Consider the following 15,396-nt stretch of genomic DNA (forward strand, 5'->3'; position numbering starts at 1 on the left):
AACATTTCATGTGACCAATTTCAGTGAAATTGATGGAGCATTCTCCTCAGCTGGGTGCCTGAATGGGAGCTTTTTGGCATTGAGGTAAGTTTTTAACAAGCCTTCCTGTGCACAGCATTAGTGGTGGCAGCTGGGACAACTTCCAAGGTTCCCTTGTCTCTCTGGTGCTCTGATAGCCTCTCTTGAAACTCGTGCTGCTTTCCTGCCCTGTGTTTGTCAGCTGCTTCAGTGAGAATGGCTCCAGCCTGTCTTGGCTGCTGCCATGTCAGCCAGCAAAGCTCATCAGCCACAGGCTGGTTGTAATTCAAGGGCTGGTTTGCATCCTAGTCTTTTTGCATGATTTTCTTGCAGTTAAAGATTTTTTCCAGTTGTTTCGAAGGCCATATAAAAAATGAAAGTCTGATATATTTTAAATCCTTAGTCAGTAGGTCTAAAATTCAAGGGGTAAAAATCTTGAGTTTCTGAGAACACAGGATTCAGTCTTACTGATTTTTTTTTTTTTTCTTCTTGCAGCAATGATGATCATTACAAAACCAGCACTAGATTCTCAGGGGTTGATATGAATGCTGCTAGACTACTCTTTCACAAACTCATACAGCCTGAGCATGCTCACATATCCCAACAGGTTTGTTCTGTCTATTTTCCTTGTGTCTGGGATTATCTTTCTGGGTTACAGCTCTCCAGAAATACTACTCTTATGCTTGGTCCAACCCTGTAAATAGATTTATTTACTCATTAATATATTGACTGCAAATGTGTGAAACTATATTTTGTTGTGACAATTGGGTGACACATCAGCATATTATATGTTAGTATTTACTGTCATTTTCTAAATGTGTAATAGTTTTCACTGAAGCTCCTAATTATTGTTTTTGAGATTAGTTTTCATATACATGGGCATTTGTTTAAAATATCAATTGTATTAAAATAAACGGAATTTTCTGATGTGCTGTAGGTGGCAGCTAGTTTGGAAAAGAACCTTATTCCAAAATTGACCAGCTCCTTACCAGATGTTGAAGCTTTGAGGCTGTATCTCACTCTGCCAGAGTGCCCACTGATGAGTGATGAGAACAATTTCACAACGTTAGCTATTCCTTTTGGAGCAGCTATTCTGAACCTAGAAAAAGCTCCTCTGAAAGTTCTTGGTAAGAAACTGAATTTTTACTGTTAAAACTAAGGATCTGCAGATGAAAATGTACAGAAATTCCCTCAGTGAAGACCTGGCCTCAGCAGCACCTGCTGTGTATTTACAGTTCTGTACAATTCCCCAGTGAGAAAGTTAAGGCTTAACATTGCTTGGTGTAAGAAAACACTTATTCTGTTGCTTCAGGGTGAATTAACAGGCCATCCCTGTGAATTCATCTGCTATTGTAGTTTTTGGACTGGTGCCACCTGGGAGGAATTAAACTGTGTAGTTCAGTGTAATTGATATGTGTCTTTGCTCTTTAAAGTGAAAATTATGTGGTCAGACAGCTAACAAGCTCTGAGCAATTTACAGAAGTGTTGCAGAGCAGATGTTAAATTGTCTTGGTTGTGACTACAGCACCTGTTCTGAGCTTCTGAGGCTGTTGATCTTTTCTCACTGGTGCCAAGATGTGGTCTTCAAACATGCAGCTGAGAATAATTCTGGTTTTTTAACTTCTACTTCTTTCTTGTTGTGACTTCTGTCAGCTGAAATTCAGCTTAAAGAATTGTTTTCAGAATATTTTGCCTTTAACTGGTTTCTTTTTGAGAGGGTACTTTCCTTTTCCTCAGTTACTCTTTGCCTTGTAATATCTTATGTTGTTTCAGTAGTTTTTGGTGAGAGTAAAGAAAAGCAAGCTGATTGTTTTTTGAACTCTAGATCCTTTTCCATCATTTTCTATTGCTCTCACTGCTGTTTGCTTAAGATTGCAGGTTTTGAGCTATCTATTTTTATAAATGTTACTGTGTGATGCTGTTACTTAGTCTGCATGAACAGACTTGAAGGGGCTAAGATTTGATGTCTAACAACAGAGCATTTGTTGTGTTACAACTTGTTTTTAGGGTCTGTAGTAACGGATGCTTATGCTTTCTGGCCAAATATATTTCTTGGTTAAAAGGGTAACAGTGTGGCAGTGACAGGTACTGAATTTACGTGTTCACCATGTGTTGACAGAAAATTGGTGGTCTGTACTTGAACCTCCCTTGTTCCTCAAGATAGTGGAACTCTACAAGGATGTTGTAGTGCATCTTTTGAAGCTTTGCAAGATGGGCCTTCCACCTTCTGACAGAAGAATACTCACCAATTTCCTGCACACAGCCTTCAGAGTTCTGGAAATACTGCACAGAGTACGTTTGTGGTGTTTCTAAACAGTTCCTTGGCTGTTTGGCTTTGCCAGCATCTCTGTGCTGTGTGGTTGGTAGAACCTGAGTTACTGATCAGTTTGGAAGATCAGAAATATCTACACAAATATCTGTGGTTGTTCCATCTGGACCTGTGAATCCTTGGGATACTGGTTTCCAGTATGACATGGTGATGGAATTAACTATTTTTTGGGAACATAGAGTCACCTAGTCATTTGCACCTGTGAGAGTATGGATTAGAGTGAGAGGGGAAAAACAGGGTGACAGCTCTGGGATATTTTGCAGATTGAGTATGTGGTGGTTTGGAGGGGCATGTGGGAGGGATTTGTGAAAAGCAGACTTAGATTATCTGGTTATAAAGGCAGGATCTTTCTAAGTGTCTTGCTGCTTCGCCAGTTAGCAGTACTTAGCAGTCCTTGGGAAAGGAAGTGGGTCTTAGGAAAATGTGGATGCTTCTGGATTAATACTGTCCTACAAGTATACAAAGTTACTTTTCCCACATCTCTCTTTTTAAGCTTAATGTTTTAAAATGGAAGCTGTTCCTTTGCTGACAGGTAATAGTATTTATACTATAGCAAGACTAGAGTTATTGAATCCTAGCTCTTAAACCTGTGTGAATACAGGAGCAAGTATTTATTCTATTGTGGACATGAATATGTGTATTATCTCTGTCCTGGGAGGTCATATGATGTTTCAAAGTGCACTTAATTGTATTCTCCTGCACTCTGTGATGGGATTTTGGATAGCTCATGTATCCATATCTTTAACATTGTTTTTTGCTTTCTTGTAGGCACTGTTGTTTTTCTAGATTTTTTTTGGTAGCTGGGTATCTGTGGCTGACGTATCAAATTCTTGAAAAACATGGAAAATATCCCTTTGAAAGCTAACAAAAAAAATAAATTGCACTTCCTTAGGTGAATGAAAGAGGACAAGTGATACAGTATGACAGATTTTACATTCATGAGATACAAGATTTGATAGATATCAGAAATGACTATGCCAACTGGTTCCAGCAGCAGGTACTGGGAATGGTAAGTTCTGTTGATTTTTATTTGGGTTTTTGTGGGTGTTTTCCTCCTATGTTTTGTGTTTGTTTTATCCCTTTAAAGGAATCCATAGATTCTCTAAGTCTGGGCACTTCTTTTTCATAAAAACACCTTCTCAGATGACCGGTGTTGAACAGACTTGAGTCAGGTACTGGCTAAAGAGGAATTATTAAGAGGGTGTGTTTCTTCTAAGGTGTCATTTCTAGGACTGGTACTGCTCAATATTTGAATCTGTCAGTTAAAAAGTTATGTAGAATGCTGTCCCTGGAGACTTGCCATGTCAAAAAAGTTAGGAATAATAATCCACAGTAATCCACAACAGGAGAACATCCAGAATAATCAGGATTGCTGTATTAGACAGGTCCAGTCCATGAGGAAGCTGTCTTGGGTAATGAGTCAGGAAGTGCAGCAGAGAGCTACAGGAGCAGATAACTGATGGAATTTGCCACTTGGAGTTTAGCAGCCACAACTGAGATAATTAATGCTGCATCTGTAAACAAGTGCTAAGTGGGAGTAAATTAATGACTGTGCAGAGAATTAGTGAGTTGGATAGGTTTTTGCCACAGTTCCTTGACTTCGGCTTTGAAAGAATATTGTAAGTAATTTAATAAGTTTTCTCTAGCCACCCATATTTTATTCTTTTGCAACAGTACCAGCAGATGTCATTAATTGATGTGTGGAAATAAACATTTTAAATGTGTAATTTTTTGCATTCAAGCAAACATGGTACTTTAACAGCCCTGTTTTAAAAGACTGATAAACCCTGTAACAGTCCTGTTTATAAAGACTGATAAACAGGTGTTGAAAGACAAGCTTGTGTTTAATAAATTAATTAGAATGTTTATGGTTCATGTTTATTTCACAGTAAACCTTCTCTTGGGGGGGAAGCAGTAAATAAATATTTTTAAAATTCTACATCAGAGATGAGTAATTAATGCAGACACTAATGCTGCTTTTTCATCTTAATTGTTGCTACCTTTGTGCAAATGCTGTCATAGGATGTCAACCATGGATTAACTGAGGTAAGATTGGTTGCAGTCTGATTTCTTTTGAAGAATGTAAGGAAATCAGAAATGTGAATGTCAAGGATTGTCTGCTGTGTTCTGTTGGGAGTAATGCTTCAAATTAGCCATGGCTGTAATCTGAAAAAAAATCTTTGTGGTGCAAAAATATGTAATTGTCATTATTGCAAATTGGGAAGAGCATCTGGTAAAAAGGCTACTTTATTTATTTATTGATACCCACTAGCTGCAGTAACAGTTGTGAAATTCAAATCTGCTAAGTGAGAGTGTCGTTTGTGCCTGGCTTGATTTGGTTTGGCTTGATTGAGTTCTGTTGGGGTTTTTTTTGTTTGTTTTTGGCTGAAGTACTAAACTATTAAAAATCTACTTAATGTTCCTGAGATGCTTTGGTTCTGCATTGATGATAAGTCAAGGTTGAGTTCTCTTTCCAGTAAAATAGATATATTAAATGAGTGCTACTGCAAAGGCTTTTTTAACCACGATTGTGGCTTTTGAACAAGCTGAGCTATGACATGGTTTTTTTCATTCCAGTTAACAGATATTCCTGTTATAATTTGCACATACCCATTTGTATTTGATGCCCAGGCAAAGACAACTCTCTTGCAAACAGATGCAATCATACAGATGCAGGTAGGAGACTCAGTTTTTTGTGTTACAAATTCATTATTTTTTCCCAGAGTTGAGGACCTTGGGGGTTCCTGTTGGGTTTTTTTTCTGTTTGGTTGGTTTATTATTTATATTGGGGTTTTGTTTTTCTTTTGATTTTTGTTTGCTTGGTTTGGGTTTTTGGTTTTGGTTAGGTTTTTTTTTAAACTCTGTGTAATGTCTCCCCTAAAAAAATCAAGGCTCTAGTTTTAATCTCAGGGTATGTACATGATAAAGGGTAGTGGGGTCACATTGAAATTGAACTGTTTTGTAGTTGCCATACATTTCTAAGGAGCTTTTTTTCTTTTCAGTTGTGAGATGGATTTTTTGTTATCAACCCATAGTACAGTACAAAACCCCCAAATGTGCAGCAATTAAAAAAACCCAAATAAAACCCCAAGCACCACCCAGAACAACCAGCCCCACCTCCCATATGAGCAGGCTTGGAATATTACCTGGGTCATTGATCTGAGTCTGACAATAATCAGATGATGGAAGTCCTGCTCAAGTAATGGGCTTGTGTAGAAAAATACTACCTTCCTCTTGTAATTAATAATAAATATTATTTCATGCATTTAAAATGTATATGCACAGTCAATACCAGCACTTGATGGATTCGGGGAACTGTTCACATTAAATGTTTCCAGTAACAATATTAATTATTATTAAAGCACACAAACTCTCAAGAGTTCTCTACTGTACCTAGAACATTTGCAACAGCATTTTCTTTTTCAGACAATTTTAAATTTGACAGAAATTATCATGCAAGTTAAATTGCTTTTCATGCTGTGAATTATGTTTGTTTTCATGCCAGATTTATATTAAACAGCTTACTCTTCATTAGATGAAATGCAGGATCTTTTTGCTTCCTTTTGTTACCCAAGATATTTTGACTGGAATGTCAAAACCTGGGTTCTTACACTTACCTGAGCATTAGCATTGGTGAGAGCAATAGGTAAAGGAAAAATACTTCCTGAAATTACATATTTTCCAAGATAAAAGGAATACAGAGAAATCTTGGGCACATGAATTATTCCCATCTGCACTTTTGCAGACAAGACTGCTGGATAATACTGGGAGGAATTTTTCCTACCTGCTGACACTCTCCCTTTGTTTTTCTGCAGATGGCTGTGGATCAGGCCCACAGGCAGAATTTATCTTCTCTCTTCCTGCCAGTATTTGAATCTGTCAATCCCTGCCTGATCCTGATGGTCCGGAGGGACAACATAGTAGGGGATGCTGTGGAGGTCCTTAGGAAAACAAAGAATGTTGATTACAAGAAGCCTCTCAAGGTATTGCAGCACATACTGCTCTCAGTGATTAAAGGTGTTTTTGGACAAACCTTGCTTTCCAATCTCTTTGCAGCCCATGCTCACTGAGTTGTGTGTTTCAGGTGATTTTTGTAGGGGAGGAAGCTGTCGATGCTGGAGGAGTTCGCAAAGAATTTTTTCTGCTCATCATGAGAGAGTTGCTAGATCCCAAGTATGGAATGTTCAGATATTATGAGGAGTCCAGGCTGATCTGGTTCTCTGATAAGGTAGGCTCTGATCTATATTCAGTCTTTTTAACTTGCACTATTAATATTATATGAACATTGTAGTTTGTGATTGTTGCATTTCAAGAGTAGGAGCTGAAGCAAATATTCTCAGAAGTTTATTTTTGTCATTGTTAGGTCAAAACTTGCCCCATTCCTTGTTGTTCCCCTTTTGCTTTCCCCATTCCTTGTTTACTCTTTACTGGTCGTCCCCAAGCCAGCCAGGTTTTTTAGGAAGAAGTAGCCAGAACAAACTGATTCCAAGGGCAGGATCAGGAAATCAAGGGGGCAGGGACAAATTTTTGAAGTGGGATGTTGTATGAGTCTTCCTGTGTGCAGTTGCATTTGTGGGTAATAGTGATCATGGAGTTTTCAGGACTTTTTAGTCCTCCTTCAGACAGCACTGGCTGGGGTGGCTGGATCCCAAAAACCTGAATATTTAAATTTCCACAGGTGTGCTTAAAGCCTTGCTAATTAATTCTGAGGGTGTCAATAGTGAGCTCTTCCCTCTTCCTCCCCAAAATACTTTTTTTTAAAATTGACATCATTTATCACTTGAATAGTGCAATAGAAAGTCACTGACAAAACCAGAATCTTAATGCAGTATGGGTCCCCTGTAACACAGAATATGTTGCAGTTCAGCTCTTTTAATTTTAAGTAGAAAGAATTCTGTTCCCTTGGATTTCAGTCTCAGCTGGTTAAACTTTATCCTATTTTCCTTGGTACTTACAGATACATGCACATTTAAAGAAAATATGAATTAAATTCACTCAGATTATACTGTACTGTACACTTCTTCCTGGACTCTGCAAGGTTAAAATAACTTCTTTATTTTAAACCATCTTGTCTGTTTTCTGTTCTTAGACCTTTGAAGACAGTGACTTGTTTCATTTGATTGGTGTTGTCTGTGGGCTAGCAATATATAATTTTACTATTGTAGACCTTCATTTTCCTCTGGCTTTGTACAAAAAGCTATTGAATAAGAAACCATCCCTGGATGACTTAAAAGAGTTGATGCCAGATGTTGGCAGGTAAGCAAGAGAGAAAAATGGGTGTTGTTGGAAATTACTTTTGAAATCAACAATTTTCTCTAAGAACATAACATTTCCACAGTAACTGGGTAAACAACTCAGAGTAAATTGCAATGCTTGTGTCATTTGATACATTTGGCACTTAGTGTTGTTAAAACAGTACAAGAATTTTAAGAAAAAAACCCCTTGAAATTCAAACCCCTTGAGTTTTAGCCATCAATTTTAAAAGCCTAAGTCTGAACATAGTTTTAGTTCTGAATTAAATCTATCAAGAAAATGCTTGTGCTCATTTCATGAACAAATGCATTCTAAATATTTACTAGGCTAGCAGGTAGGAGGCTCAAATGAGCAGAAAAGGATGCTTGATTAAAAGGATGCTTAGTGTTGTGGATGCTAAAGTTTTCATAAGTTCAAGGAGAAATCAAAGATGTTAATGAAAGAGCCAGTCAGTGATTTTTAAATGCTAACTGCCTCTGCTTTGGGAATCCCTTAGCTGAAGTCTTAAGATAGGACTTAAGATAGTTCTCTCTTCACCCCCTGGGATATTCAAAAGGAAGTGATTGCTTGGAATTTCCCAGCACTACACAAGGTGCAAGTCAATAAGATAACAAATGAAATAACAGTAGAAAGATAATTCAAATTTAAGAAGTATCAAAGTATAAAGAATACTTCAGGAAAATCAATTCATCTTTGATCTTTCCCCTGGTGCAAGTATTTTGTAACTTATTTTGCAGGGGAATGCAACAGCTACTGGACTATCCAGAGGATGACATAGAGGAAGCATTTTGTCTTAATTTTACTGTAAGTTTTATGTAGTGTTTGAAGTATGTCTTGCCAAGCTCACACCATCTATTTTAATTGCCTCTGATGGAGTGTTTGAACAAAAGCATCAGCAGCTGATTCCCATGAGTTGTAGCTCCTGTGTCTGCCATTCATGTTGCTGTTAACTAAGTGGTGGGAGGAAGTACTTTATGCAATAAACAAGATTTATACTGTTTTTGTTTGTTTCAAATAGATCACTGTGGAAAACTTTGGTACAACAGAAATTAAGGAGCTTGTTCCTAAAGGTGCTGACATTCCTGTAGTCAAACAAAATAGGTGAGTTCTGTGGGTTAGAGGTTATTTGGTGTTGCTGTCTGCCTTGGGGGTGTTGCTGGGCTGCTGTAAATACCCTTTGCTTGTGGAGGCAAAACTACTTTGGCTCTTTTCCCAAGCTCTTCTCACGTGTGTTGTTAAAATAGCTGTTGTCTTGTAATGACACAGACAAGCTGTAGCTGCCCCATCCCTGGCAGTGCTCAAAGCAGGCTTGGACAGGGCTTGGAGCAACCTGGTCTGCTTGAAGATGTCCCTGCTCATGGCAGGAGGTCAGACTAGATCTTCAAAGGTGCCTTCCAACCCCAGTCATAAACATTTTATAAGATGAAAAATGTTTGTGGTTCTGCTGATGCCTTGGAGTGGCTGCCTAGGAGAGAGGCTAGACAAAGGCATGAGAATAAAGTGGGTATTTATGAAAGGCCTTCAGTAGATAAACCCTGGGCAGCCAAAGCCTTGCACAGGCTGCACCCAAGGTGGATGGTGGTCACCAGTTTTTCAGATAGAAGTTTGGTCTGATTGCATTTCAGGGATTAATCCTCCAGGGGTTAATTACAGCTTCAGGCAATGAAGTCATATTCCCCCAGTTTGCTCCCCCTCAATTCACTGTTGTTTATACTTTTTGGGGCCTGAGGCTGTAAGGTGTCATTGGATCACAGGCCCAGAGGGATTGTTTTATCCAGAATGTGAAGAGAGTTAACTAACACTTCATATGGAATTTAGAGCTATGCATTAATGCACTTTAGGATTTGAAAATATAAGAGCTAAAGTCTTAAAGCATCACCGCAGGAAGCTGCATATCATTGGAATTTGATGAGTAATGATGAGAACTTTAATTTAAGGGCCAATATTACAACTACTTATTCCTACATGATTATTATTTCAGGGAAGTCTTCCCTTTGCAGAATAGATAACATTGCATAAGTCAGTCTAGTGTTTCTGTCAGAAGAGTGTGTAACAGGAGGGCTTTTTCCTCAGTCAAAGATTTTGTAACTTATTTATAAAAACAGCCTTTCCTCCCCTTTGTTCCCTTTCTGCTCCTGGAGGATAGGCAGAACGTACCTGGTGGTGCTTTTGTCCCCTTTTTGCAGAATTTTCCAGTCTGTTCTTTAATCTTTATGAATTCTCTGTGCTTGTACTTCTCCCAGGGTAAAGGGAGAGTTGAATGGAAAGAGCATACTCCATGAGAACTGAATGCACATGGAAAACACTGTAGCTATGCAGTTCTCTGTGTAGGTTTGATGTTCTGTCACTAAATGACTGTAAAATTGGGGTTGAATTATGGGAAAAGTTCCAAGGTGTCTGTGGAATGTCTGCTGCATTGTACTACATGTTGTCTTGCAGCAATGAAGAATTCCTCTTTCTCCAGCTCTAAATATTCCATGATGCTTCAATTAATTTTATAATAGAAATTAGTTTATCAGTGTGACTTTTTCCTGGAGTAGGCTTGCACTGTTAGTGTTATACAAGTTACCTGCCCCTCTGTAATTACACAGCATTGATGAGCAAGATGTCATGGAGTGCTGAAGGGGAGGAGTGTGCATCACCACTTGGGTCATCTCCAGCATTTTCAGTGCAACAGCTTTAGTAAACTTGTCAAGTAAATGTGTTTGTATGATTCTGTAAATGACTGGTGGCATTACTCAAAGACTGGGGGTGGTGGTGTTGAAATGCATTCTCTCTTTCCACAGTGAACATGTGCTGGTAGGATAGCTGTAATGTACAGCTGAGGTCACAGTGTAGAAACTATTCACTGGCATTGATTTTAAAAATATATCATAAATACTGTATCACATTGAGAAATTCTAGATCTCGCTTAATTGCTGCTGAGGATGTTTCCAGCAGGATCTGAGAACTCCTTGTACCTAAGCACAGATAGCAGTCCATCTGTTCTTCTGTATCCCAGCTCCTTGGCATTGATCTTTTTACTGTGTAGCACTCAAATGTCCTTTTGAAGTTGATTTGCATTTTTAGTTCAAATATGGTAATCTTTTTAATTAAAAAAATAGAACAGTGAGTTTGATTAGTGGCTTTCAGGACACTCCCTGGAATTCAGACTTTTCAGCTTGTTGCCAATGAGTCCAGTTCACTGCAATGCACACAAATAAGGGAGATGCTGAAGTGTATAACATTAAATGTTCCTGCTTCTCTCTTGCAGACTCTGCCTTGAGGGGTGTGGTGGGGGAATACATTCATGTGCCATTTTATCTTCACTGTGGTTGTAACATAAAGCAGACAATGCAATACGTTAGGCTCCTTGTTGCTTCATTTTCTATGCTCTGTTCTATACAGAAATGGCTGCTGCTTTATTGTTAGAAGGATGACATGTACTGCTTCCTCTTTATTTCCTCATCATAATTCTTTCTTTCTCTTTGTGCAGGCAAGATTTTGTAGATGCATATGTGGATTACATCTTCAATAGATCTGTGGCTTCCTTATACAGTGCATTCCATGAAGGCTTCCACAAAGTATGTGGAGGTAAAGTTCTTCAGCTCTTCCAGCCCAGCGAGTTGCAGGCAATGGTGATTGGGAACACAAATTATGACTGGAAAGAGCTGGAGAAGGTAAGAACTGTAGTTAGCTATTGCTTTCCTAAAATTCTGATTTCAGGGTGCCACAACTAGGTGTCCTCTTGAGCTCTGTTTTAATTAATGTGATTCCTGTTATTTATTGGTATCTTAAAACATCAGTGAATGAAGATCCTGAAATATTATTTATCTTCCTGCTTTAACTTTTTCCATCTAATTTCTGGAGGAAGTCAGACTTAGAACAGAGGCAGAAAAATCCACAGAGCCCAGAGGCAGCTATGCAATCTTTCATATCAGACATGGGAAAGTGAAGTGATTGCACACAGTTATTAAAAGTAAATACTCTCAATTGCCAGAGCTCAGTGAGACTTGGTCTCTGTTGGGATTGAAAATGCTTTGCAGTACAGGCATCTGTCCCTATATCAAATTCAGAGTGAACAGCTGAAGAAAATGGAATGAGGAAAGTGGTAGCAGTAGTGTGTCACTTGCTGTACACAAACTACATTCATTCTGCTGCAGTGTCAGCTTATCCAAGTGTTCTGTGGGCAAGCCATAACCCCATTTCCTGCTCGTTTTAGAATACAGAATACAAAGGAGAGTACTGGGCAGACCATCCTACAATTAAAATATTCTGGGAGGTTTTTCACGAGTTGTCTTTGGAGAAGAAAAAACAGTTTTTGTGTAAGTATTTGAAATTACTTCACATAAGTTTCTAACTGAACAGGATCACTGGGTTTTCAGGCTCTTGCTATAAGAGGGCAGATGTAAGTATTTGTCTGTAGTGATGTCATGAACTATTTGGAAAAAAAAAAAAAAATCTTAGTAGAAGAAATTGATTGTGAGCTTGTCTCTGATTTTCTTGGGGGTGTCCTGAGTCATTCTGGATGATGGGTAGCTACAGATCACAGTAGCTCAGAGCAGCATTAAAAAAAAGAAAAGCCAACCCCCCAAAACACCAACAACCTAATCTGCTGGTGACAGGTAGCTAGGATATTTTGACGTATAGTTCACATCCTCCAGGTTTTTCACTGCACAGAGATGGAAATTTGGAGTTGTCCCTGATTGTAAATCTGTCAAGGTACTGATATAAGTGGAAATGTGCAGATGATAAAGTAATCCAAGCTTGCTGTGAGTGAGGATTTGCTTAGAATAGATCACAGAGTAGTTTCCAATTCAGATAGATTGCTTATTGAACAAACTAATTCTGTGTTTACAAGATTCTTGGAAATGCTCAGTAAAGATACAGCCAATAGATTTTAAGTTTGAAGGTTCTGCTGCATGAAGAGCTTTATAATATTTTTTAAAGAACTGTTTGGTTTCATAAACTGAAATTAAATACTTTCCTTTATGTATCACTTGTTGTATTACAGTTACGAGACAGGGTTAAGTCATTATTCTGTTTTCCAGACTTCTCAGAACTTCTGTGTGAAAAGCTGGAATGATTAAAAAGGCCAGCAATGATTAGAAATGCATATGTGACACAGACAGTGCTAGTCTTCAGCCAGTCACAAGCCTTTGTTTTTCCTTGGCAGTGTTTCTGACAGGCAGCGATCGGATTCCAATCCTTGGGATGAAGTGTCTGAAGCTGGTCATCCAGCCAACAGGAGGAGGGGAGGATTACCTGCCAGTAGCTCACACTTGCTTTAATCTGCTTGATCTTCCAAAATACACAGATAAAGAAACCCTGAAATCTAAGTTGATCCAAGCTATAGACCACTATGAAGGTTTCAGTTTAGTATAACTTGAGAAATGAAAGTTCTGTGTAACGTGGGATCATTAAGTTTTTGTGTCTTTCTTGTGGTGGTAAATTCAGTGGATTAAGTGATGCAGTTGATAATATAACTGATTATTTGCAAAAACTGTTCAGTGGTATGGATATTCATGGGAGCCAAAAAAACCCCCAACATTTCCAAAACTGAAGAACTGTCTTAATACAAACCTTCTTGTACAGAGCCATGTGGATTTTGCCATCTTACAATAAAAACGAGAGTATTGTGAATGGGAGTCAAGTTTCACTAACAAGAATTAACATTTCACCTTATGCAAACAATTTGGCGTGTGAGTGCATGAGAGACTTGCTTCAGTTTTTCAAATCACTTAGTAAGAACATTTAACTTTTTCCCTGATAAATTCACTTGGTAACTTTTAATTTTGTAAATAATAAATTTTTGTGATAAAATAGTTCTGTTCCAATAGCAGTATGGTTTCTATTGCTTGTAATTGAATATGAGCTTATTTTATGGCTTTTAACAAAAAAAAGGTGACTACTCTGATTTCTGAAGATATCTATTTTTCTGGTTTGTTTTAAGAACCTTAATAATGAAAGTGATTGTTTAAGAGACATTCATCTTCACCATGTACAATCCATGAAGCAGTCACTTAGTGCCGATACAAAACCGCATCCAATGGCATTTTTAATATGTGAATGGACAAGCTGACTTAAACACTGTTTTATTTTTGAGGACTGATTCTGTAATTAAGTGGACACAATTATAAGAGAGGTTAATTTATCCTTTGAAACCTCTGCAGTCAAGTGTGGAGAATACAGCTTAAAAGAAAAAGATGCACCAGCCAATTGTTGCTGTCGAGAGGTTAAACGTTTATTTTTAAATGCTGAAAGCGTAGTTTATGGTTTCTAATAGAATTTTCACTTTTTTCCAGATAAATGCATTTGAAATAACCTTTAACACCCCTCTCCCTTTTTCTTAAGATTTTATTTTTAGTATAATTGCCCTGAAACGATTGTGCTTAGCTGGACACTTTCGGATTTGACTTTTCCTTCTCTGGTTAAATGCCAGATTTTGTGGTGTTAATGCATATGTGACTTGCAGCTGTGAAACAAATATTTATTTTTTTTAGATTTTTAAATGCAGTGAAAAAATTCAAGCTATAATAAAAGACTTGAATGAAAACCTTTGTTGGTTGATGTGTATGGACACTTGCAGCATGCAGAGTTCTTCAAGTGGAGAGCAACTTCCAGTGGATTAAATTGGAGAGTACAGGTAGGAAAAGCAGGGAAGTGCAGTTGTTGTAATAAACTGTATAACATCCAGTTACTGTGCTGGCATTACATACTGATAAAATACAACAGAAAGGTCAGTACACTTAAAATCAGTCTTTTTCCTTAACACTGTTTTTACAGCTTTCTCACACAGTATAACCTGTTAGTGATTTATTTGTGTGCAGCCCGTGTTCCATCTTTTCCAACATTTGTTACCTGGCAAGACAAAACAAGAAACCAGCAAATGCTAAAGCAGCTTAATCTTATTGTACGTGGAAGAAGGAAAAGGAGAAAGGAAAAAGGGGGAAAAAAGGTTTTATGCAGTCATGTTTCCAGGTAATACTATACACCAGTTTTAATTATGTAGCACCAAGATTGCAAAGGTAGATATTCAGAAATTAGAAAGTGGCTAATGTAAAACTAGCTTTGTTTTCCTTTTGTATTATTGCATGTCCCATGACAGTCCTGTTTCACTTGATGCACACAGTTGGTGCTCACTGAGTAAGAGGGAGTTTATGTGAATTGTCCAGGTCCAAGTGTGATTTAGTGCATGTCATCCAAATCCAGTGGTACATGTCTGTCTTTCATTGCCCTGTGAGGCAGTCCCTGGTTTTTGCTGTATTGGATTTTTAGTCAATGTCAGTATTAACCTGAAGGATGACTAAAGAGTCAAAGGGAATAATTGATTCATTCTGTAGAGGAGGGCTCAGAGGCAGAATCCAGGCCATAATTCACTTGCCCATTTCTGGTTCCCAATTTAGGCTGCACTAGACATCATAGATGTCCTTCGTTTTGGTGTGCAGTTCTTGCTGACTAAACTGCTGTGGCAAGTGCTCCATGTTGCTGCAGAAGTGTCTCCAGCATGAGGCAGACACATTTCTTACTCTCTTGGAATATGAGAGGACATGAGTAAGTGTTGTGTAGAGCATGGTGGTGCTGGAATGGTTGGTTTAGCATCCCCTGAAGAGCCCACTGGCATAGCAGGGCTAGAGCCACTTTCCTCAGGACAGCATTCACCTGGGAATTCTCAGTGCAGCTCTGGCCTTTGCTTTTCTCACTTCTGTAGGGAATGGAGCTGGGTCCTGCAGTGCTAATGCCCTTGATTGTCTTACAGGTGTTAGTTCATTCTGTGCAGGGGGGCAGTGCCCAGCTGTGGCAATTGGCTGTGTAAC

At 38.4% G+C, this 15,396-nt stretch overlaps 1 protein-coding gene across 4 annotated transcripts in view; it reads left to right on the forward strand.

Moving 5' to 3' along the window:
• The window catches only part of HERC4 (HECT and RLD domain containing E3 ubiquitin protein ligase 4), a 29,002-nt gene extending 14,867 nt beyond the window's left edge, over positions 1–14,135 (forward strand). For 2 of the 4 annotated variants that reach the window (XM_079313169.1, XM_079313170.1), the window contains exons 12-26: positions 25–84; positions 514–625; positions 956–1,145; positions 2,138–2,310; positions 3,240–3,356; positions 4,370–4,393; positions 4,925–5,023; positions 6,163–6,330; positions 6,432–6,575; positions 7,437–7,603; positions 8,338–8,404; positions 8,619–8,701; positions 11,076–11,259; positions 11,802–11,904; positions 12,756–14,135. In XM_079313169.1, the coding sequence (XP_079169295.1) occupies positions 25–84; positions 514–625; positions 956–1,145; positions 2,138–2,310; positions 3,240–3,356; positions 4,370–4,393; positions 4,925–5,023; positions 6,163–6,330; positions 6,432–6,575; positions 7,437–7,603; positions 8,338–8,404; positions 8,619–8,701; positions 11,076–11,259; positions 11,802–11,904; positions 12,756–12,964 (1,900 nt within the window). In that variant the 3' untranslated portion in view covers positions 12,965–14,135. The remainder of the gene's footprint in view (positions 1–24; positions 85–513; positions 626–955; positions 1,146–2,137; positions 2,311–3,239; positions 3,357–4,369; positions 4,394–4,924; positions 5,024–6,162; positions 6,331–6,431; positions 6,576–7,436; positions 7,604–8,337; positions 8,405–8,618; positions 8,702–11,075; positions 11,260–11,801; positions 11,905–12,755) is intronic. The other 2 variants (XM_079313172.1, XM_079313171.1) reach the window with 1 other exon arrangement.
• Positions 14,136–15,396: the final 1,261 nt, after the last annotated feature.

Source organism: Erithacus rubecula, assembly GCF_903797595.1.
Source record: "Erithacus rubecula genome assembly, chromosome: 9".
Taxonomy (NCBI): Eukaryota; Metazoa; Chordata; class Aves; order Passeriformes; family Muscicapidae; genus Erithacus; species Erithacus rubecula.